Source organism: Macrobrachium rosenbergii, chromosome 29 (assembly GCF_040412425.1).
Source record: "Macrobrachium rosenbergii isolate ZJJX-2024 chromosome 29, ASM4041242v1, whole genome shotgun sequence".
NCBI lineage: Eukaryota > Metazoa > Arthropoda > Malacostraca > Decapoda > Palaemonidae > Macrobrachium > Macrobrachium rosenbergii.
Genome location: NC_089769.1, coordinates 23,774,805 through 23,802,083, shown reverse-complemented (window position 1 = coordinate 23,802,083; position 27,279 = coordinate 23,774,805). Strand labels below are relative to the sequence as shown.

At 35.8% G+C, this 27,279-nt stretch overlaps 1 protein-coding gene across 1 annotated transcript in view; it reads right to left on the bottom strand.

Moving 5' to 3' along the window:
• The window catches only part of LOC136854674 (fat-like cadherin-related tumor suppressor homolog), a 723,114-nt gene that overhangs the window by 377,419 nt on the left and 318,416 nt on the right, over positions 1–27,279 (bottom strand). The window contains 1 exon segment of the mRNA XM_067131274.1: positions 7,322–7,428. Coding sequence (XP_066987375.1) covers positions 7,322–7,428 — 107 coding nt within the window.

Sequence of the window (27,279 nt, the reverse complement as noted above, 5' to 3'; positions counted from 1 at the left end):
GTAAAGTACTAGGGAACCTCTTCTAATAGTGTTACTAGAGCGATCAGCTGTTGTGTTATAACCTACAGCAGAGGAAATATCATTGTGTCCGAAGGGGACGAACTGGGGAGCTGTTACTGGCTCATGTAGATTTCCTCACTTTAAACAATTTACTTTGTTGGACTAGGTGGTTGATCAATGGGGTTATTTAATGCATTTGTTCCAGAATAAATAAAAATATTCTGTGACCTAGTTCCAACTGGTGACCGAATCTAATTAAGTTAATTATCTGTCTTTTGGGGTAACTTTCAGCTTTAATTGATGGGATTACGTGGGTCTTAGGTAAAGCAAACAAGGCTGTATAAATTACAGTTATTAATCATTATACTCACCTGCCGAATGACCCATGTAACTATATATATATATATATATATATATATATATATATATATATATATATATATATATATATATATATATATATATATATATGTATATGTATATATATATATATATATATATATATATATATATATATATATATATATATATATATATATATACACATACATACGCACAATTGTAACCACTGACACATGGTTTCTACATCTCTCGTCACCACCAGGAAAATTGAAGACTGGGTGTTAATCCTGACTGGTTTCAGCTTTCGTTCTCAGCCCTTATAAAAGACTTCACCCATAGTAGTAGAAACTCACAATATAAATGCAGGGGTGGCCCGTATAAAAATCTATCCCTGACAGGTGCCAGAGATGTGGATTGATTTGTGGGTCAAGTTTATACATGCCTTGAATGATATTATTTTTCTTACAAAGGGTCTCTTTTATAAAGCCAGAGAGAATGATTGTTCCTTCCAGTGCTGAAGGAACAATCTTTTTTTTTTTTTGTCCCTGCCCAGTAGATTGTATGATTGATTTCATTAACATGTAAGAAAATTCAACTGTTCACCTGTGCAAATTTTATGCATTTTATATGTTGTTCTATTTTCTTTTTTCAAATTTTTTCCAACTTAACCAATGTAAAAGTTATCATAAGACTTTCATGGAATTTAAAGAGTAAGTATACTTTAGTTTAACCAGACCACTGAGCTGATTAACAGCTCTCCTAGGACTGGCCCGAAGGATTAGACTTATTTTATGTGGCTAAGAACCAACTGGTTACCCAGCAACGGGACCTACAGCTTATTGTGGAATCCCAACCACATTATACCGAGAAATGAATTTCTGTTACCAGAAATAAATTCCTCTAATTCTTCATTGGCCGGTCGGAGACTTTGAAGAGCTCACCCTTTAATACTGTCAGGAGAGCTCTTTATTAGTACATGTTTTTACTGTTTTTTTCTTCTTTAATGCTACATTAACTACAAAATTCTTAACTATATAGGGGAGATCTTTGCAGTTATTCTTTTAAAGGTGCACAAGCAAGCTGTTTGTGTTGTAAGTTTCTTTTTTGTTTTCATAAAAAGTCTGTTTTGCCGCTTCTAATGCACCTTCTAATAAAGGGTCAGGGTATTTTCATTTTTAGCCTCTTTACTAATCTTATCTATTTAATCATCAATGTTTTGGGCTACATACACGTAAAGCTCATAAAAACATGTCCTAATATTACTTAAACTGAAGATTTTTTCTGGAAATTAGCCTTTTTACTAAGCCCAACTTTACTATTTATTGATCACATGCAATAAATACATGCATGGCTTTTCAAGTAAACGGAATTTGAAATGAACAGCCGGTTTTGAGAAGCCTTTCACAAAGAACCGCAACATTTCAAAGAACTAAAACGACGTCTGAATCTAACTTGTTTAAATGAGTCATCTGAGACGACTGGTTAAAAAGGTTAATACGGCACGTCCTGTTTAGATGCACCATTCGACATGCCTTTCCCAAGGCCTAGCAAAAATCTCTCTCTCTCTCTCTCTCTCTCGTGCACATGATTAGACATGCCCCTTCCAATCCAAAATTCTCTCTCTCTCTCTCTCTCTCTCTTGCACATGATCAGAAATAGCCCTTCCAATCCAAAATTCTTCTCTCTCTCTTGTGCACATGATTAGACATGACCCTTCCAATCCAAAATTCTCTCTCTCTCTCTCTCGTGCACGATTAGACATACCCTTCCAATCCAAAATTCTCTCTCTCTCGTGCACGATTAGACATGCCCGTCCAATCCAACTCTCTCTCTCTCTCTCTCTCTCTCTCTCTCTCTCTCTCAAGGTCAACAGGGCAAAGATGAACTTCAGTAAAAGTCTTTAAAAGTCATGAGCTGTTTCTCGCAAGTATGCAGAATAAATATGATACTCTTCAACTGGTGGCGGGAATGTAAAATATTTGGTTCATATAAGAGTACGCTTCGCTAATGATCTAAAAAAAAAAAAACATCATGAATGAGCTAATAAAATGGTGTCTCAGATTAGGGAAGTTTATGGGCCATAATAATAATAATAATAATAATAATAATAATAATAATAATAATAATAATAATAATAATAATAATAATAATAATAATAACAAGAACCTTACCCGCCACGAAAACTTCTGCATCACAAACTGGTTTTGCCAGATCGCCACATAAAAATTTTGAAAAAAAAAAGCACTTCATTGTAAAAGAATAATATACATACTCTTATTATTATTATTATTCTACCTCTATGAAAATAAAAGCACCACAACATGGTTTTGTCAGATTACCTCCCCCCCAAAAAAATGTAGAGCAAAAGCATGGCAAATTTCCATAACAATACCAGAACGCTATTACAGCGAAATCCGATCCGAAAATCCATAACAATAACAAGACCTTGCATTGAAGTCTTCTTAAGGGATGAGGAGAGCGAGGAAGTCCAATGCATGAATAAGCCGCAGGAGGAGGAGGAGGAGGAGGAGGAGGAGAAGGATGAGTATGCATGTCCTTGAAAAAGCTTTCATTGGCCTCTGTTTACAATGGACAATGTGTGCGCACCCATTTTATTGTGCTATTCTCTCTCTCTCTCTCTCTCTCTCTCTCTCTCTCTCTCTCTCTCTCTCTCTCTCTCTCTCTGGCATATTTATTCCTCCTTCCTAACAGTTCATGTATATAAAACATTTTCTTGCCTGCGTGCACCTGATCATATCTTAACATTCAAGTTTGCATTTTCTTTCACATAATGTCTCAATCTCTTTCAGTTACTACAATTTTAATCACTCTCTCACTGCTTTAATTTTACTCTCTCTCTCTCTCACTCTTTTTCTCTGTCACACACAACCACAGACACTAGCATTAATACAACTGTGATATGGGCACATTCAAATAACAGCACATATCTCAGAGCGAGCGTCATCTCTCTCTCTCTCTCTGACCATCCCCTTTTGTAAGAGATCGCCAGACCAGTGAATGATATTTGTTCCGACAATGTACAGGGCTGATGCTCAGATAACACCACCGCCTGGAGCACCACTATCAGCAACGACTCGAGGATAAAATGGGGATGTTGATTGTCTTCAGAGGAGTCCCAAGTTGGTTGTTCGTCTGCACATCGAAGATGTTATAAAATAGTGGCAGTCTTGGCAGAAGACAAAAAAAAAAAAATTCTACGCTTGTTATATATGTGTGTGTGAATGTGTGTGTGTGTGTATGTATATATATATATATATATATATATATATATATATATATATATATATATATATACATATATATATACATATATATATACATATATATATACATATATATACATATATATATACATATATATACATATATATATATATATATACATATATATATATATATATATATATATATATATATATATATATATATATATATATATATATATATATATATATATATATAATGCACAAGAGCAATGTACATAAATATCTATGCAAACACATCAGCAAAATTATACAACACTGGATCTGCAAAAAAATGCCGAAATGGCATATTTGTCCCATAATCATTTTAGGACAGTGCACTGGGCTAGCAACATCATCCTTGTATTTACTCTCTTATTTGTCGAAAGTGTTACAACGTCCTCTGGAGCCAACTCCTCTCTGGAATAAAGGTGCAGAGATTTGAAGAGTGAATATCAAAATCATGATAGTTACTAACAAATATCAGTGTACTAATCCTCGACTGGTTTTGTCTGGTACGACCACACCAGTGTATTTCCCTAACCAGGAGAATTCAACAATTTCTAAGCAACATACAAGTGCTATTTGTAGTTAATGACCTCAGACCTTCAAGCAAGCGTGAACATACGTACTTACATACATATTCCCTCTGACCTCATGAAGGCTACGTAAGGACATGCGGGTGATATCGAGGCATATGTTTCGCGTGAGTCAGGGTCCTTTTATAAAGCAAATTGCTCACATTTTTCTACACTTCTGGTTTTTACAATACCGATGTTCCACAAAATTCGTTGCCTCTTAAGTTAATCTTTATTCTTAAAGGCAAAAATTTCGCGTTTTTTCTCAAGTTTGAGCTTTCATAAAACAAGTGACTCGAACCTTTTCTCTAGTTGATCTTTTTGTAAAGTCAATAACACATTTTGTTTCTTTAGTATTCTATGAAACAAATAAGTTTCCTTTGCTATATTAAATTAATCTTTTAAGGAGCAAATAACCTGAGTTTTTAAATTAGTCTTTTTATGAAACAAATATTACAAATAATAATGGAAGTTATATAATACAAATATCTCACACCTTTTTTATGTTAAATTTTCAATTAGGAAAATAACTCGTGGCTTTATTTAAAGTTCACTCTATCTTTCCAATTAGCACTGGCAATATGTAAGGCGTGAGAGCAAATACTGAAAAAAAAAATGTTTCATCCTAAACGTAGGTAAACGAACCGACCATATTAAAACATAGAAAACCCCAAAACGATGAGCGAAATTTCATGGCATATTTATAGAAAAGATGCTCCATAAAAATAACATTTTAAGAAGAAACAGATAATGTACGTTCTATGAATGCGAAAAACCCAAGCTTTCCCGGCAGACACTTCCGTGGGGGTCCTTAGAAGTAGTCTCCTGTTTCTGGACATTGGATGGGAGCCTTCCTCATGCACTGTTGACTTAATGGATCCCTTCCTCTACTTATTTATTTCTTTCTTTCCATCTTACTCTGGGCAATGGGGGACCTTAAGCGGTCCGGCGCCTACTTGATCAATTTGGGATGAGTTTTCGTATTTACCGGAAGACGACTATATCTAAGAAAGAATAACAGTAGTTAACAAAACTGTTAATAGAGCTAGTCATGATCTTGGTGGGAAGAGAGAGAGAGAGAGAGAGAGAGAGAGAGAGAGAGAGAGAGAGAGAGAGAGAGAGAGAGAGAGAAGAGAGAATAATTATTTACGAAGCCAAATAACTGTAGTTGCCGTAACACTGAAATTCCTATCTGTTGTAAAAGATTCAGTAAAGGCAGATAGCTTCCAATTCATAACCCAATTATTTTTACTGTTCGTTTAAACCACAGAGAATTTTCCCTTTAAAAGGACAGAAAGAAATGCATCTTATGTCAGCCCCTGTATTATAAGCTGAAAAGTTACTGAACAGCACCATGAAAAGATGCCTACTTTAAATGAACCGAAGAGAACATAGTAACATACTGACAGGGAGAGAAATCATATTCAGAATGCTGTTTAAAAATATTTCGGTAGGTAGGTATAACCATGTCCGATTAACTGAACGTTGAAATATATATATATATATATATATATATATATATATATATATATATATATATATATATATATATATATATATATATATATATATATTATATATAATATATATATATATACATACATATATACAAGAAAGCATACGTACATTCTTAAAAATATGAATGCAATCATACAAACCTCGACTCTTAAAAGGAAAGAAAACATCACTTGCAAATAAATGTAGCTATGAACTAGGCATTAGCCCAGAGTTCTGATATGTAAATATCCTTTATTTTTTACGACGGTATACAAAGCTTCCAAATAAAATGTGGTCTTTGGGATTACATTTTTTCATGGGTCTGTGGTTTAAGCAAAAGAATAACAACAACACAAACAACATAAAAGATATGAGTGATCGTTTTATTAGGTAAATTTACTTCAAACAATTTAGATCATACTTAAACTACCGCCGTATTCTAATGCGTGAAAAACAATTTTCCTGCAGATTAATATAACATCAAATCAAACATACCACTGAGCCTTTTTTTTCATGGCCAAAATATACAGCTTCCATAGATTCCCTTCCATCAGACCAAATGTACAAGAAAAGAAAAACTGGCTTTTACATAAGAAACCTAAGTACACAACTCTAATGCTACCCCTGTATTCCCAAGGCCCCTAGGGTACCACCAGCACATTTCCTGGGGCAAATGGATAACATGGCAACTCTCTCTCTCTCTCTCTCTCTCTCTCTCTCTCTCTCTCTCTCTCTCTCTCTAAGCAATCGTACATGCGTGTGAACAAACATACATGCTTACACTATATATGTGTGAGTGTGTGTGTGCGTATTTAATTTTCTGAATATTTATTTATTTTTTCAATGACCACACTGAGCTTTACAGTTTAATTTTCTACCGTTTCTACCAATTCAAATGAAACCCCTAAAACTAATGGGTATGGTCTAAAAAGTTCTCCTGCCCAAAAGGTGTGATTCGAAATCACAGGTAGTCAGTTAAGGCTAAATCATCACCCACTATCCTAAGTCCTCTGACCTATCGTATGTTCGAATCCTCTTGAGATGGAGAACTTCTACATTCGTTTCATTCTAATTTAAAGGCATTTAGGGGAATAAATATTAAAAAAATATAAGTTAGAAGAAAATGTTAAACTGTCTGGTGATTTCGAACATGAACACATACACACACATTACACACACACACACACACACACACACACACACACACATATATATATATATATATATATATATATACATATATGTATATATATATATATATATATATATATATATATATATATATATATATATATATATATATATATATATATATATAATCACAGTTCTGTACAATATAATAGCTACAATATTCAATAATGTGTACATCTATATATATATATATATATATATATATATATATATATATATATATATATATATATATATATATATATAACCAGTTCTGTGCATATATATATATATATTTATATTCTCCTGAAAGCATAATATATATATATATATATATATATATATATATATATATATATATATATATATAAAACACATTCACACGCTAGTTAATCCGAACACGTATCATGAAATCGTCTGGCGCTCCAGTGCGCACACACACTGTTAAGAAGCGACGACTCAATTACTTACGTGACAGATGTCGGTGAGAGGCACAGCACCATTATCGGCCACCACAACTGACAGCCAATAACCACGAGCCGTCTCGCGATCAAGCACGACTGTGGTGCGAATAGCGCCTGTGGGAAAAGAAGAAGAAAAAAAGATTTTAGGGATACGTGAACCATTTTCGTTTGTGATTTGCATGTCAGTACAGTAGGTTTTTTCTCTTAGTTATTATGACGTCCTGAGTGGCGAAGTTATTTCACTCTGAGGTGTGCTTATTTTTAGACTTTAAGAGAAATATGTTTTGCTTACATGATACCTCGAATGGCACCCGATTAAAATGAAATGTTATTAATGTGTTTTCTTATTTATGCATATTCACACTCGTTAGTGGAATAAATATATTCCATCAGGTAATATGAGTTGAGCCACACTACAAACAGAACATGTTTAAGGAGCTATACACTTTTGATACCAAACAACGTAAGCCCGAATACAACTCACCTCTTTTGCTGTAAAATTTCTGTAAAAGTTTAGTGACACAAGTAAATAAATCTATAAATGACGTACATCATGGCTCAAGAAATCACATAACCATTTACTTGAAGTGGCGGCCTCTACTTGGAATTTCGTCTTAGTATTTCACTCACAGTCCTCTTCATATTACGTCTTCCATTTTTCCCCAAACTCCAATGAAAACTCCGCTTTCAACGCTATGCTACTATTTCCTAGCTACGCCACTAATGATTTCACCTCTCTAATTCACAGCCACTTCGGAAATCAATTTTGATTTTATCTTGCTAATGCACTGTAGTCTCATTAGATATTTTCTCGTTTAGTTCATTTGTTTTCCGGTACCGCGGGGTAAACACTTAATGAATAAACAAACATTTCGAGATCCATCAGACTAAGAACATTTGAAAGCTAAGCCATGACTAACCTATTATTTTTCATTTGTGACAAAACCCTTCGCATATCTAATCCGCTTCCAGCGTTCTAGAACTCTAATATCTGCTATTACATTTATTGTGTGCTTGAGACGCCCCTCCCACCGGATTTGGCTCCTAGTTTTCCCAAACTTCGCCAACCCCCATCTCCACCCCATCCCTCCTCTTTCCCATTACCGAAGCTCTCTCTCTCTCTCTCTCTCTCTCTCTGAAAGCACTCGATGACCTACAGTACAGATTCCGCTCTATTCCTTTTTAGCCTAATTTCCATATCAACTTGAGAAAATCATTAAGACAAAAAACATTACAGTCAAGCTTTATTTTAAAAAATAAGCATTACAAATTCATTCTCCGCTCATGAAAATGATTCTAGACGATTAGTTCATCGTTTGATAATACCAATAAGCCGCATGGCTTTCAATTGTCGATAGGGTCCCTCGCCACAGGTTCTTTGAGTCTGTGACTGTTTTAGTCCGTTTTTGAATGAGACATTTACCGTCTTTTGATGGATAATTATCTTACAGCCTTAAACCGAGTGACAGTCTCGCATTTCTTTGATGAATCTAGGCAATGCGAGGCCGTCGTAAGGTTTTTCTGTGAATAACTTCCTTAAGGCTTTTCAGCGAGGGATATCTTGCCGTCTTTCAACGCGGGTCATAGAATCTTTCAGCAAATAATTGCCTGAATCTTTAATATAAGTAACAGCCATATAGTCGCGCACTGAATAAATATTTTAAAGTTTTTTCAATAAATACCACATCCCCTTCTTTCCATGAATGCTATTCACTTCTTTCAGTAAATGGTTGGATGATTGTCTTATAATCTTTCAACAAGTAACAACCTTAACTTCCCTAAATGAATGAATAGATAACAATCGGTATATCACTTACGGAAATTAAAAAAAAAAAAAAAATGCCTTCCTTCAAAAATAGACTAAATCATTTATTTAAAGAATTTAAATTATTGGCTGGTTTCAGACAACTAATAACGCGGTGATGTTCTCTGTCACCTAAACAAGTTCAAGGTGAATTACACATCACAGCCAAGACGTGACGACCCCTCTCCGGCACAGAGAGGAGCAGCTGAAACAAGGAATGCAACCAAGTCCTCCATGTTTGCATTGCTCTATCTTGATCGTTTTCTCTGCTCATTAATATAAAACCTCATTCCCCTTATAATGTGTAAAAAAATGCAAATCTCTCTCTCTCTCTCTCTCTCTCTCACTCTCTCTCTCTCTCTCTCTCGATCTTTGTCTAACTCAACATAAAATCTAATTCCTTTTCTACTGTACAACTTAAAGGAAATTATCATTACCGCTCTCTGTCCCTGTGTAGCTCTACCTAAAATCTAATTTCTTTTCTACTGTAAAACCAACAGGAATATTGTCATTGTTTCTCTCCGTTCCCTGTATAATTCTATCTAAAATCTGATTCATTTTCTACTGTACAACCTACAGGAATATTATCATTATCACTCTCTGTCCCCTGTACAACACAACCCAAAATCTAATTCCTTTTCTACAATAAAACCAACACGAATATTATCATTATTTCTCTCTGTCCCGTGTATAACACAACCCAAAATCTAATTCCTATTCTACTGAACAACCTACAGGAATATTATCATTATTTCACTCTGTCCTCTACACAACTCAACCCAAAACTCTAACCCCTTTTCTACTGTACACCCTATTGGAATATTATCATTATCTCTCTCTCTGTCCACTATATAACTCAACCTACAATCTAATTCCTTTTCTACTGTAAAACCGACAGAAATATTATCATTATCTCTCTCTCTCTCTCTCTCTCTCTCTCTCTCTCTCTCTCTCTCTCTCTCTCTCTCTCTCTCTCTCTCTCTCTCGTGTATAACTAAACCTAAGATCTAATTACTTTCTATTGTACAACATACAGGGATATTATCATTATCTCTCTCTCTGTCCCATTTATAACTCAACTTAGAATCTAATTCCTTTTCTACTGTACAACCTACAAGAATATTATCATTATCTCTCTTTGTCCCTTGTATAACTTAACCTAAAATCTAATTTTTTTTCTACTGTACAACCTACAGGAATATTATCATTATCTCTCTCCGTCCCTTGTATAACTTAACCTAAAATCTGATTACTTTTCTACTGTACAACCTACAAGAATATTATCATCATTATATCTCTCTGTCCCCTGTATAACTCAACCTAAAATCTAATTCCTTTTCTACTGTACAATCTACAGGAATATTGTCATTGTATCTCTCCGTCCCCTGTATAATTCTACCTAAAATCCGATTCCTCTTCAACTGTACAACCTACAGGTTTATTATCATTATCTCGTGTAATTAAACTCAAAATCTAATTCCTTTCTACCAAAAAATCTACAGGAATATTATCATTATATTTTTCTGTCCCCTGTATAATTCAACCCAAAATGTAATTCCTTTTCTACTGTACAATCTCCAGGCATATTACCATTATCTCTCTGTCCCCTCTTTAACTCAACATAAAATTTAATTCCTTTTCTACTGTACAACCTACAGGAATATTACCATTATCTCTCTGTGTTCCCTGTGCAACTCAACCTACAAATCTAATTCCCTTTCTACTGTACAACCTATAGGGATATTATCATTATCTCTCTCTCTCTCTCTCTCTCTCTCTCTCTCTCTCTCTCTCTCTCTCTCTCTCTCTCTGGCCCCTGCATACCTCATCTCAAAATCTAATTCCTTTTCTACAGTACAACCTACAAGAATATTACCATTATCTCTCTGTGTCTCTCTGCCTCCTGCATACCTCATCCCAAAATCTGATTCCTTTTCAACTACAACCTACAGGAACATTACCATTATCTTTCTCTGTCCCCTGTATAACGCAATTTAAAATCTAATTCCTTTTCTAATGTACAACCTGAAGGAATATTACTATTATCTCTCTCCGTTCCCTGTATAACTCAACCTACTGTGCAACCTACAGGAATAATCTCTCTCTCTCTCTCTCTCTCTCTCTCTCTCTCTCTCTCTCTCTCTCTCTCTCTCTCTCTCTCAAGCCAAATTTCAGTGTTCAATCTATATTTTAGTAAAGTCTAGCTAAATGCGTGTATACACGTACCCGTCCATGCATCTCATTTGGTGCCACAGCTGCTGTTGCAAAAAATAAAATGCGTATATTCCGAGGTGTCTTTTAACACAGATTCAAATCGCACATCTTTTCTGATATATTTGCTTTGCGAAAAGAATTTGTCGTATTCACCGGGCTCAACTCACAAAACTCAAACTTTGCCACTCATTATAACCGCCAACTTTTAAATGTTGCTCTTTGTTCAGAAGCTTAGACACTTATTAGTGCTCTGAACATTTTTAACATGCAAAATAGCAGCTAAAGTTTTGGGGCAAATGTTTGTTTTGAAAGTTAAAAAAGATAGGTAACATGAGGCAAGATCAGAGAGAGAGAGAGAGAGAGAGAGAGAGAGAGAGAGAGAGAGAGAGAGAGAGAGAGAGAAAGCTGGAAATTCAAATGGCTTAACTCCAAAAGGCTTTGTAATGTTTAACTAGTAACTTTCAACAGCGGTTGACACTTACTTGCGTAATGTATAATATATAGAATTTATAGTATATAAAATTTGTACTGCAAATGAATGAAAAAATAAAAGAATTTGCCATCAATGTACAAAAGATTTGCTGGAGACACAGCATTCAGTAATGATGAAATTAAGAACTTCTGTATGAATAATTATGCGTGCAAAAAATAACTAATAAAATGAAATCACGCTAATAAAAAGAATACATGTATTTAAAAATACTAAAACAGCGATAGAATGACTTTCCGCGAAGCAACTGTTCAATAAGTACGATTCCCATCTTCGCCAAACTTGGAGAAAGAGTCTTATAAAAAAAGAGTGTACAATGTAAAACTGTACTGACCTGTAGGATCATGGTCTCTATTCACTGCACACTGTGAGTGGCTGTAACCTGAATACCTGCTGCAATGCACATTAATCTGGTACGAAACATATTTTAAGAAAATGTTCGTGCAATACGTTCACAAAGGCTGCCATCTGAAATTTATACCCCTTCACTTCTGACCTGTTATCAAAAAACAATTCTGATATGCGTAACCACACTCTAATAGCACACTATTTAAAGTATAAACACGAAAATTATTTGAAAAACTCTCTCTCTCTCTCTCTCTCTCTCTCTCAAATCCGGCAAAAATGCAATTTTTATCATTTTAAGAATAGACTGAAAAGGAGAGGTGTTGGAAGAGCACTCGACGTTTCAATAATGAGACGAATCTGCTGGAGATCGCAACCTGAAAACCTCCCCCCCAACCAAAACGGATGATCTGGCCTAATAATTTGGGGCACAGTCGAGCCTCAGATGCATTAAATCAGCGTGAGAGAGTGTATGCTTGCGCTCCCTATTATTCACAGGTCAAAACTGACAGTAACGAACCAAATTACAAGGAGGGAAAGAATTCGGACGCTCCTCCAGGGGAAGGCTGGAAGCGACAGAAAACGGAATGCAGGGATTAATAAGAGAGACGGGGGTCACGCATTCCCAGAGCACAAATGACGTGTAATAAGGCAAGGAAGAAGAAAGAGAGATAAATTGAGGTGCGTGGCTGTATCAGCTGGGATGAAACGCCAAAGCCAACTCTTACGAAGGCAATGCTGACTGTGAGCACAACAACAGTCCTCTGCGTCATATGACATTTCTTTCTTCAGGTTGTCCAAAGCACTGCTTCCTTTTTATGGAAATAACTCTTCAAATCTTCAGAGCAACTCAGAGAATTATGCCCCTGGTAGTTGATCGGTATGGTAGGTGGCAACCGAAGTAAACAAGAGTGTGGGGCTAACAACTTCATCCTATGGGATGCAAAGAACCACAAGGCTATCAGTGTATGTATATATGTATATATATAAATATATATTATATATATATATATATATATATATATATATATATATATATATATATATAGTAATATATTATATATATTATAATAAATATATATATATATATATATATAAATGTATATTTATATCTATATGTATATATATAATGGGCCATATCAAATAACTTTTAATGAGCTTACTTCACACTAAACACGTTAAATGTGATTTATATCTGTCTGTCTCTCTTAAGTATGGGCCTGTGAAATATGTTGCATAATGAGCCTCTCACCGTCACGTTGAGTGAGATGCATTTGGTTACCAACGACACATTAACTCTCTCTCTCTCTCTCTCTCTCTCTCTCTCTCTCTCCCAGTAACTATATGATTTGCAGCATAATAACGCCATCATGAAGTAACGCAGTGAATTCAGCACGCCAAAAATAATGGAAAGTTCAAACCTTATCATGAGAGGAAATAAGCCGCACGTTTCCGGGCTCTATATCACATCGGACAATAACGTTTCCTTATCCGGTCGGGTTCACAACCTCTAATTAAAAACACACTAGAACAATCTTTCCCGTCCGTGAACCTTTGAGAAATTTTGCACAACAACCGCGAAGAAATCTCTCTAAAAAAAAAAAAAAAATGGAACACATCTACACCAAAAAATAGCATGCAGAAAAAAAAGGCTGCGTCATTTGATGTTCCTTCTGGTAACATTCTCAAGTCATGGCCAGGAATGTAATTAACCTGCGGTATTTAGTCTGAATGTATGCGTGTGTATTCATGTACATGCAGTTGTTTTTTCTGCTCCCCTTCATGGAAAACCAGGAAAGAGAGAAAATGAAAACAAGAAAAATACTTTCCACCATGATGGAAGATCGTTGTATTTCTGTAGCTTAGTTCTAGTACTGTACGAGACTTTGTTATATATATATATATATATATATATATATATATATATATATATATATATATATGACGTGTATATATATATATATATATATATTGGCTGATATATATATATATATATTATATATATATATACATAATGTGACGTGTGTTTATTAATTGATTAATGCAATTTATGGGGCCCTGAATTGCCAAGGACACACAACCTGTCATTTAAAGCTAAAAGTTAACCTCACAGACAGACAATTACTTAATTAAATAAGGTCGCCAGTCGGGGAAAAAAACAATACAGGGAATAACGGGTTACTCTGCAACACATGGATTACATCAAACCCCCCTTACTTCCCAATTGGTCCCGACAAAGAAAGAATGTACAGTTATAGCGAGGCAATTACATGAACTATCGCCCACGTCGAACACAGTCAATTTTCCCTTGCTTCAAGTAAATTTATAACACAACGGAGGTCTATGCTGGTAGATAAAGCACGCAGTTTCGTATTAGTGAAGGCTAATTCTCTTCTGGACAATGGGATCGAGACACAAGGCTGCCTAAAATTTACTTATTTAACCTTCCCTAATTCCTACTTACTGCACGGCAATGGTTGAGGGTCGCTAAGCAATATTCTTACACTTGACTTCATAAAAGTAAATTGGTTATACCATATTATGTAGATGGTGGCGAAGAGGAAACAATAGAAAGGTTGAAATATAGGGAAAGAAATATTAGCAAACAGCAGATACCAATCGGTTTTCAGATTTACTGTTACGTGGTTTGCTTGAGCACTGCAACTGACGATACAGATTCTGGGAAACGCACAGTAATGTTGTTCACTAATGAAAAGACAAGGGGGGGGGGGAAACAAAGGACACAGTTTTGCCTAAGCATGACGTGCGTTCTCGGTCATTACGTTACTCTCTCTCTGACCCGTCTCCGGTCAAACAGGGCGGCTGTAGCGTCAGTGTATCTACTCCTCGGGCAGTCTGAAAATTTGACAAAACATTGCCGATACATAGAACAGGGAAAAGGAAGCTTAAGACCACCTTCACTAGAGGTTACTTGGTGAGACCCTCCCTATGGGTTTAGGCCCCTGTTGCTAACTATTCCTGCTAAAGACGTTATTTTTTGAAATACCCAGCCTCCTTAGCATGGACAGAGATGTCTTCCTGTCTTTGTTAGAATAATATGTTTACTAAATAATGTTGAGAGGGCGAACAGCAGAATATTTATAAAAAAATATAAATATATATATATATATATATATATATATATATATATATATATATATATATATATATATATATACATATATTCTTACATCATCTTTAACGTGCTTTTTTCCCATTTATATAGGGTAAGCATGATGCCTTCTTTTGAAGACTTTGATTTGGCTTTGAGGTAGACTTCGTAGTCTCGATCGGCTGCCCTGCCTGTCATCGCTTAGACCCCGGTTGCGTATGTACATGTATTGTACCAGTCACCAGTGCCCTTTCTCCCAGCAGCGAGGAGTCGTTGCGCCGTTAGGTCGACAGTCAAGAGGCATAAGGTGTCTGTTATGTTTTTAGATGTTGGAGTGACTATGTTTGTTTGTGTGTATTAGTCTGTAACACCCATTTGCTTTTAAGCAAGCCTATCCGTTGATTGCATACATAATCCCAGGGTGTCTACAAGGATAGCAAAGTGTCCGCCTCTCTGACCGGTTGGCTGCGGATTTGAACCCATATATATATATATATATATATATATATATATATATATATATATATATATATATATATATATATATATATAATATTGGTTTTATTCATCTTAACACTAAACTTAATATTGGTTTTATTCATCATTAATTCTAAACAGAGTTGTACTTCATCCAGCTCCTCTCATCGACATGTCAATGTCTATTTCTACTATGCATTTCACATTTTTAATTGTACTTTTATGCCAATCGCTGACAGATTTATTAATTATAGTATCCTCAGCTTGGAGGCTGATGGGTCCTGTGCTTGCTCTCGTTCGATAGTTCCGGGGATTGCCCACGGACATCCAAGCACCAACCTATCTAACTGCAAATGGATACCAAGGTCTTTTATGATCAAGAAAAGTTACTTAGCCGAGCAACTTCTTTCTTTCAACTTCCTTAGAAATCTATCTATAAATATCAACATTTATATATATATATATATATATATATATATATATATATATATATATATATATATATATATATATATATATATATATATATGAGAGAGAGAGAGAGAGAGAGAGAGAGAGAGAGAGAGAGAGAGAGAGAGAGAGAGAGAGAGAGATATGAGCAAGTTGTGCGGACTCCACTGAACCTCTGTTGATCTTAATAGTGAACTATGCAACTGGCTGCCATTCGAATGTAACAGGTAACAGCTTGAAGGGAAGGGGCATGGGTTGACATCATCCCAAATTTCTAGTTGAAAATCAGAAAGGTAACGACCTCTGGAGGCTTTATTTCCTTTATGTAGACATATAAGTATTTATTATAAATATATATATATACGTATATATGTGTATACATGTATTATATATATATATATATATATATATATATATATATATATATATATATATATATATATATATATAGTATATGTGTGTGTGGGTGCGTATGTATATATACAATCAATTGTATATTTTCTATAAGCACTCAAAGATGTTGGTACGAAGTAAGTCTACTCTCCACTGGTTCCCGGACCAAGAGGACAATCTCTATATATATTCAGTTCATTAGTTTGAAAGCATTCTCGCAGATATTGTACCTGATGGGAACTATTAAACAGCCGGCAAATACGATAATCATGATACATTAGTAAGACGTCACTGTTTCCAGAAGAGCAGTTGTGGTTATGTGGACAATGGCTTGGAATTTTACAACTGGCTGAGGTGAACCAAGGACTGAGTGAAGAACAGATTTAGATAAATTAACTATGTTTTAGTTAGATGAGATTTGTGAGAGATTTCGGTTATATTACATCGTGTAAATTCTTTGGAACGTGCTTTTTTCGGTGCCTTAACCACTATTAAAATTTGTCTTTTAATTCAAATGGTTGAAAGAGATTTTTCTGAGTCATGTGAACGAAGGTCTCATATATGAGAAAAATATGAAAAAATATTCTGATTATCGTGAGAAAGTAAGTAAGTATAGAAAAAGAGAAGGTTGAACATTTGCGAACACTGGGAAATTGATCGTTCAACTCAAGTATTACTTCCCGTAGCAGAGGATGTAACATTTGCAAACAATAGCTATAAACCAACCTCAATCATGAGAGAGAATATATCACAAACATATCACTCTCCCGAAGGGGCACAATAGCCTCAAATCTCTGCTATATGAAAGCACCTTCAAAACCCGGGGACCTGACAACAAAAACGACGTGTGGGAGCCGCAGTCTTGCCTATTAAATATGGCGCAGAGGTGAGGTGAGCGATGGTCCGGCAGTCGAACGATGATATTATTCAGATTAGCCCATTGCTCAAGTGCGTTACGGGCGAGGCAAAATCCTTCCTTTTATTCCCGGCAGAGAGGTGGCTCTCAGTCAAAGCCGGCGTTGGTCTGCGATGTGGAAAAGGTGACATCGCAGTGCAATCACTCTTCGGCAACGCAAGGGGTCACTACCAGGAGGCGTATCAGAAGACGTGACTCTACAATCATGGAGTTGGTGAAGTCTGCTAATGAAGAGTTACATACTGGGTGGCAAATGAATACTGCAACACAATGTCGACAAAAATTGAACGAAATGGCTTACATTTAACCCCTGACTAATAAAAGCATTATCAGTATTGCACAAACACAAAAACACATTTATATACATAGGCTCTATATATATACGCACACACACATATACTGTATGTATTATAACATATAATATATATATATATATATATATATATATATATATATATATATATATATACCCTTATATATAATATATATAGTGCTCTTAAACATTAGAGAAAATTTAAGGTTTCTATACCATCAAAAATGACATTTACAGAAGATGCCCCGATCAAGCTACCTTCATTCTTCAACACATATAGGGGCAATACTGAAAGCTACTAGATAACAGATGAACAAAACTACATCTTTAACCATTTTCCTAAACAACTTCCTTCTGATAGTTCCTGCGGCTTACCATCTACAGTTAGCCTCTTTAACCAAAAGGCATTTTGAACCTCTCCCAAACATGTCGTAAATGTTGATTTATTCGAAAATCACTCCCATTCTCTGACCCAGTCTTTTCCGTACCGGCCGCCAGCTGAGAGCAAAGCGCACAAACATTTGTAAACTAAGGCACACATCAAATTCGAAGCCTGATAAACATTCCGCAGCGTCATACTTCGGAATTCACGCTTGCCCCCACCCACCCACCCCGCCCACGGAGAAAGAAATATAGCGATTTCCGTCCATTCAATAAAGCAAAACAGCGCAATAATTAAATAAAAATCAAAGCATTCTTCCTAAAGCCAATTACGTCATTTAGATCAAAATCAGGAACATTATTGTACGGCAATTATTCATACTATATAAACAGCTTTCTTTGTCGGTAATATCATTTAGTTAATACATGTTAAGAGAGGGCTAGATATTAACACGTTATTTATTGTATATATAAAAATTCATATATTTTTTTTACTAAATCAGTTTTAATTTATGCAATTTTCACAAAGATACCACTTACTCCAGTAACTTTGTATCTTCACTTGAACCACTGCCGCTCGCACTAGACCCCTGAGGTAATCAGATTTAGTTTTTTAAGGCAAGGAGGTGAACTGTACATTCTACCTTCCTACTGATAACCCATTATTAATTACATTACATACTTTTCAGTCGCTTTAGGACCAAGATACGATCTCTTCAAATGTAACAATTACTAAAAATAACAGGAGATGAGTGTAATCAAGACCGCAATGTGATTTACTGGAAAAATAAAGCATACCCAGGTTTGATTAAGAAAATATCAAGTTGAAGTACTTGACATGCCACTATTCCATGATTAATTTTAACAATTATTATAAAGAACATTGTGAAATCACTTCCCAGAGTCACTGATCGCTCAGGTTCTGAAATATATCATCACGTTTGCATAAAACAAACAACACGCTCAAGCAACACATACAGATTATGCAACACAAACAACGCATCTACAGTGCACAAAAATTTATGTATGCAGTGCAAACAAAAGGCTTACGCAGTTAAAAATGATGAATCAAATAAAAGTTATTGTGCACTTTAAAGGTGATCCTAATGAAATATAAAGAAATATTTTTAAAGATGATTCAGGCGAAAAATAAAATTCTCATACAACCGCACAATTTTTTACAAAAAAAAAAAAAACGGAATCAACAAGAGGAGCAAGTACGGCTTCCAAAAGCTTCAGAATCTGAAAATCCTAAAACAAAACAGAGGGGAAGTTATTCAGAGAGAGAGAGAGAGAGAGAGAGAGAGAGAGAGAGAGAGAGAGAGAGAGAGAGAGAGAGAGAGAGAGAGTCCTCACTTCTGAGAACGAGAGACCAAACTGGTGATTGTTTCTTCGAAGAACTTCAAAACGCCAGAGTCTCAAACAGGGGTTGAGTATATCCTCGAAGAACTTCACAAATTCATTCTCAAAACAAACAGGTCATATTTTGGGAAGCTGTAACACTACAAAACAAGCGAGTATATTTTTCCACTCTGGCTCTCCGAACCCGAAAATCTCAAAACGAACTGATTTCACAGGCTAGCTGGGCCCGCCACCAAGCTTGGGCAATAGAGGAGTTTGAAAGCGTATGGGGAATTGTCCCGCATAAAAAAAAATGCAAATGACCTATGATGAGTCTGATGCGAGATGTGGTGAGTAACAGTGAGGCATGAGAGCCACAAGGTAAAACGCAGGTACTTCCACCGGAACCTATCAATGAACGACATATGGTGAAACACAGCCGAGCAAACGTATGAACGCTTTCTGCACTTGATGGTACGGACATGTAAAATTCATGAACGACTTTGACGGATGGCCAACTCGCATAAACCATGAACAAAATTGAGACATCTCTTGCGCAATAAAATACACAGCATGATGGGGCTAAATCTAACAACCGATTAAATTGAAAAGTAATGCTTAAAGAAAGAGAGAAGAAGAGGAAGAGGAGGAGACGGGAAAGAAAAATAATATGACACGAAGGAAAGCAGGAGGAAAAGGACAAGGAGTAAGGAGGGATCAAGGGTGGGGAGGGGGGGAAGCATAGCAGTCAAAACGCTATCAAAACTGGATGCTCCATGCACCGTGATAGTGTTGTTGGCATGCAAAAGCAATACCTTCCATACGGATTGCTGGATATCATGTAGCAATAAAATGGTCCTGACTGCAAATTACACCAGATATCGATGGCTAATAAAACAAACAGCTGTTTTCCTCTTTCCCTGAGACAATAAATATTCGCAAGAGGGTGCAATGATATCCAATTCATAAGATTTATGGCATCTCATATCCCGTGCTCCCTAACAAAAGACATGGGAATACTAAATTCTTAAAAATCACCGTCATTCCTCTTATATAAAATTCTAAATCTGACAGATTACAGTGCACACGCAAGCAAAAGTACACACTCATTTTAAATATATAAGTATATATATGTGTTTGTGTATGCATGTATAATCTTAAAATACATAATTGCAAGCAAAAATGACACGAATAGAGCAATATTTCACAGCGTTCATTGCCTTTAGTATCATCCAGTCCAAATCAAGAAACTTCATCGTTAACTGAAAAGTTACGATAATTGTCTTGACTGGTCCGGACGGCCCAGTGGAGAAATAAATAAGTAAATGAATGCGTCAGCTATCTGCTATAATTTAATCTCCAAATACAAATTATGGCTAATTCTTATGACCTTCACTATTCATAAATGCCGAGGAGCATTTTGCGAGAGGGCCAGCCAGCATGTCATGGAGGCATTCAGCTCCTTGAGAGAGAGAGAGAGAGAGAGAGAGAGAGAGAGAGAGAGAGAGAGAGAGAGAGAGAGAGAGAGAGAGAGAGTAAACACTACAGGTGCCAAAGGAAATTTATTAAATCGTCAAGAATGTATGGCCTCAACAAATATGATCTAGCAACAGTGCCTCATCAATATATCTTACAATGAGCAATGAGTATTTATAACGCGTTCTACCAACGAAGGTCACTGGTGTTGGTATTAGGAAGGTTCCTACATCGACATCAAACTTAACATGGACAACATTCAAAACTAGTATTATATTTTTTCAAAGCAACTTTCTGCAATGACTGACTCCCTTGTGCGTGAAGCTCCAATAACACAGGACAAAAATAGAGATTCTTAGTTACAGTACATTTCCGTGAAGAAAGAAATCCCTTCAACCATACTTTCTAAGTTTTTTTTTAAATGAAAGAGGATGAGAGGCCCCAGTGAACTTGTCACGAAACTGAAGCGTAAAAAAACATTCAGCAAATGACTGCGATTACATTAAAATTGAAGGTTTAAGACTCAAGATACATAAATGCGCAGGATCAGTTTCAGCAACATTCATTTTTATTTCTTTTACCTGATACACACAAACACTCAAGTTTTTTGCAATAACACACACACATAAATACAATAATACAAACATACATACATACGTACATATATACATTTATACACATATATACAGATTATATACACATATATATATAAATATATGCATATATATATATAAATATATGCATATATATATATATATATATTTATATATATACTTTTATCACATCACCGTGATTCATATACAATCAGAAAGCTACAAAAGTCCTTTAATATCCAATTCACTCTACCTCGGAAATAATATATTTTTTCATATATGTTACCGAAGGGGGTTTTTAGTTGATAATAAGTTCGTCGTCCCGTGGGCTCGAACCAGCGAAGGACAAGAACTCAGGACTACAGTGGACGCATTTAACCCACGCAACCAGCAAGTGAGGTATAAGTGGATATCGTCTCCCATATACAAATCGCCCGTCGATCTCAGGTGTTTGTATTTAGAGACGATATTCACCCACCTCTGCCATGCTAACCGTGTAGTGCGTTTGTCGCACGCAGCCGTATTATGACTTTTTATCACATCACCGTGATTCATATACAATCAGTAAGCTACAAACGTCCTTTAATATCCAATTCGCTCTACCTCGGAAATAATATATTTTCATATATGTTATCGAAGGGGAATTTTTTAGTTGATAATAAGTTCGTTGTCCCGTGGGCTCGAACCAGCGAAGGACAAGAACTCAGGACTACAGTGGATGCATTTAACCCACGCGGCCAGCAAGTGAGGTATAAGTGGATATCGTCTCCCATATACAAATCGCCCGTCGAACTCAGGTGTTTGTATTTGGAGACGATATCCACCCACCTCTGCCATGCTAACCGTGTAGTGCGTTTGTCGCGCAGCCATATTATGACTGCACATCACCGTGATTCATATACAATATCCAGCTACAAACGTCCTTTAATATCAATTCGCTCTACCTCGAAATAATATATTTTCATATATGTTATCGAAGGGGAATTTTTTAGTTGATAATAAGTTCGTCGTCCCGTGGGCTCGAACCAGCAAAAGACAAGAACACAGGACTACAGTGGACGCATTTAATCCACGCGGCCAGCAAGTGAAGTATAAGTGGATATCGTCTCCCATATACAAATCGCCCATCGATCTCAGGTGTTTGTATTTAGAGACAATATCCACCCACCTCTGCCATGCTAACCGTGTAGTGCGTTTGTCGCACGCAGCCATATTATGACTTTTTATCACATCACCGTGATTCACATATAATCAGTAAACTACAAACGTCCTTTAATATCCAATTCGCTCTACCTCGGAAATAATATATTTTCATATATGTTACCGAAGGGGAATTTTTTAGGTGATAATAAGTTCGTCGTCCCGTGGGCTCGAACCAGCGAAGGACAAGAACTCAGGACTACAGTGGACGCATTTAATCCACGCGGCCAGCAAGTGAGGTATAAGTGGATATCGTCTCCCATATACAAATCGCCCGTCAAACTCAGGTGTTTGTATTTAGAGACGATATCCACCCACCTCTGCCATGCTAACCGTGTAGTGCGTTTGTCACACGCAGCCATATTATGACTTTTTATCACATCACCGTGATTCATATACAATCAGTAAGCTACAAACGTCCTTTAATATCCAATTCGCTCTACCTCGGAAATAATATATTTTCATATATGTTACCGAAGGGGAATTTTTTAGTTGATAATATACACATATATGTGTACAATGTATATATTATATATGTATTTGTATATATACATATATAGACATATACATGTGTATAATGTATACACACACACGCACACACACACACACACACACACACACACACATATATATATATATATATATATATATATATATATATATATATATATATATATATATATATATATATATACTCGTATATATATATGACACTTTCTGCCTCCAAATCCAGTATAGTAAATCTATGCAAAATAACAAGCGGTGAAGCCATTCAAATCTACGATTACGTACGGGTCACAATTTTTCTTGCATATTAACGTATAGTTGGCACACATGATGATAACTTGTGTTTCAAGCATGTTTATGATTAACTATGGGTTATTTATATGAAGAGATGTTAAACAACGAATCAAGATAGTATAAGCCACACTGTACATCTCACAGATCAAATGAGCTTTGGGGGTGCCTACAAATTACACGGAAGGAAACATACTTCAAAAACCTTAACAAATTTTGAAGTGCTCTTCTGCAACGCTTGCAAACACACACATACACGCAAACATTTATTTATATATATATATATATATATATATATATATATATATATATATATATATATATATATATATATATATATATATAATATATTATATATATATATATATATATATATATATATATATATATTTAATCATGAAGCTACAAATGTCGTTTAATATCAATTCACGCCACTTCAGGAATATCCCCATGGGGAATTATCACCGAAGGGGAATTCTCAGTGGGTAGACCGTCGACTGGAGTCGTTGGAAGGTAACTGTGTCGAGGGATCGAGACCCAGCAATACCGATCCATTTATCACTTATAATTCCCCTTCGGTGATAATTCCCCATCGGGAATATTCCCGAAGTAGCCAGGCTTGGATATTAAACGACATTTGTAGCTTCATGACTATATAAGTCACGTTGTGATAAAATTTATATATATATATATATATATATATATATATATATATATATATATATATATATATATATATATATATTTGTCTGCGTGTATACATACATAAATATATATGTGTGGGTGGGTGTCTGTTTGTGTATGTTTATACATAAAACGAGAGAAAAATCCGATTCATATCGTGAAGTACTGAGGGGAAAATGTCCTTGTTTCATTTTAAAGAGTGATATGACCATTATTGCTTCCACTCCGATTTGTAGTGCCACTGAGGTGTATTATTCCACACTTGCATCATCTTTATACATTCCCTCTCAATCCCCGCCCCTTCATTCTTTCTAACAAGTTTGAGAGAAGAAGAGATTGGGGGAAACTGGTTCACTGCCAAGATCCTTACATCTCTTTTTACCATTGTCTTCCTTCGAAGATGTTTATGGGACTTGGGAGACATTTGCTCAGAAAGTCTTGGAGGTTCACTTACGAAAACTCGCGAGAGCGAGCAAAATCTTACGAGGAAAATATGTATACACGTTGCTCTAACAGATATATTGGCTGTCTCTTTCCTCACAACTGGAAGCGTAAACTTTTGACACCAAACATTGCCTTGGAATTTTCTCGGCCAGTTCCTTATTCATGAATGTTGTTTCTGCAATTTCAGGTCAAAATGAACAAGTGATAAACACTGGTAGTCAACTAATCAATAATTACAACAGTGACAATATGCTTTATCAGAATAACATCGCCTTATACCAGTCCGGCACCATTATCCTGAAATGAATTTTTCATACTCTGTGTTAACATTTGCAAAGTACATTCACGGGAAATTCTCGGGAACCGTCAGACTGCCACATATTAGTTTCCAGTAACATAACGTCCATTGATTCATTGGACAAGAGTGCTGATAATGAAGTGCTTGCCCATGACAAGCAATTGCCATTTAGCTTAGTCGCTGAAATTTCCAGTTCGATACATGGGAATGAAACCAAATGTCAGCTGGCGTAGCGTCCCAGTGTATAATGAGTATTGCCTTTTCTGAGAATTAGTCTGAACCCAAAAAAGCCACGTCAGACTTGCAACTCCGCTGCATTTTTCCCGAGAATTCCTTCACTCCAGGGAAAAAAGGTCATAAAACAGAATAGATTTTTTATCAATCAACTCTCTTAATTCCAGTGATAAAAGATCTGAGCGACTTTTGCCAAACGGCAGGTGCTGGAAATGCTTAGCTTATTCATTACCCGGAGGAAAAACAGATTCGCAATCAAAACTTAGGATACACACAAACTTAACTGCTTCAAGTACACCGAATTGCAAGTATCATGCTTCATGTTTAAAACTGAAAAAAACATTCAATACTTTAAAGAATTTTTATTATCGTTATTCAGAACATGAAAAATATTCATATGGAACAAGCCCGCAGGGGCCATTGACTTGAAATTCAAGCTTCCAACGAATGTGGTGTTCATTTGAAAGACGTAAAAGAAGGTAATAGGAAATACAGAAAGAAGATATCAGTTATTAGAAAAGAAAAAATAAATCAACAAATTAATAAACAAATAGATAAAAAAAAACTAAATTTTTAAAATACAAGGAGAATTGTTTTAAGGTAATGATGCGTTGCACTTCTGCTTGAACTTTTGAAGTTCCTATTGCACAATGTCCTCATGGAGACTATTCCAGCCTCTGGAATCGAGAAGCTCGACAGCGAGGCACATTTACTGCATACTGGTGCTGCTGTTCAACATATCTGGTCGCTCTCGGCAGGAATGAGGATCAGGGATCAATTGTGAATGTGAAAGATCTCTGTTAAAATACAACTATTAAGAATGGTCCGCTGATGGTCCAAGTTATAACTGCTAATGTTAGGAAACAGAAACCTACCACTACGAACCACTTTATCTGAATGACATAAATCTCCGGCTGAAGCAGACATCAACACCAGAGAACAGTATTCTAGTAAAGGAAGCAAAAATAACCTAAAACAGGCTGCACTGATTTTATCACTGTTATAAATATATGCGGCCCTATGTACAATACCTAACTTCTGTGTGACATTTGCTGAAACTTTCATTAGATGTTTCTCAAAAGATTTGAGTCAAAAGTTACACCAAGAACAATTAAAGTTTCAGACTCCTCAGCAGAGTCCCATCCACCTGAAGCAGAGGATGGGATGGAAAATCTGTACAAGATGTGCTAATCAAAAGTGCTTTCGTTTTGCTGGAGTTCAGCCTCATACCCCACCGACTACACCATTCATTAATCTGCTCCATATCATGATTGAGACTAAGGGCAGCTTCATATCTCATAAGTGGAGACTTTACTATTAACACAAGTGTTGTATCGTCAGCATACTGAACAATCTTGTTTTCCCGGCCAACAACCATATTACTTGTATGCACTAAAAATAACAGTGTACCAAGAATACTGCCACCCTATGGAACGGACCAAGAAAAGCTACCCTGTGGAACGCCAGACACAACAGGTCTTGGTTCCCATCAACAGAAACTCCCTGCTGCCTACCTGTAAGGACATCTCGAAGTAATCCTAAAACATATCCACCCGCTCCAAGATTTTTAAGTTTATAAATACGTACCTTGCGATTTACTAAACTGAAAACAGCACTAAAATCTATTTGAATTACTCTTCACTCAAAACCCTCATCAAGGTTCTTTTGCAAATGGCATGTCAAATCTAAAAGAGCACTGCAGGTACCTAACTGCTTCCTATATATACTGTATATATATTGACTATCAGCTTACAATCCTTTAGGTTCCACATACTTATATAGTGGCTCACAAATAAGTTTTTCTGCGGATAATAAAAATCGGTCTGTAGTTACTGCAGTATGCATATATGCTACTCTTTTGAACAGGCACTGTATTAATCAGCTTGCACTCATCCACACAGATACTACGTCGACCTAAAAATCTATAGAATCCACTAATCTTGGGAGAAACACACTAGAAATTTTTTTAAAAACCAAAGGGCAGGTACCATCAGGATCTTCA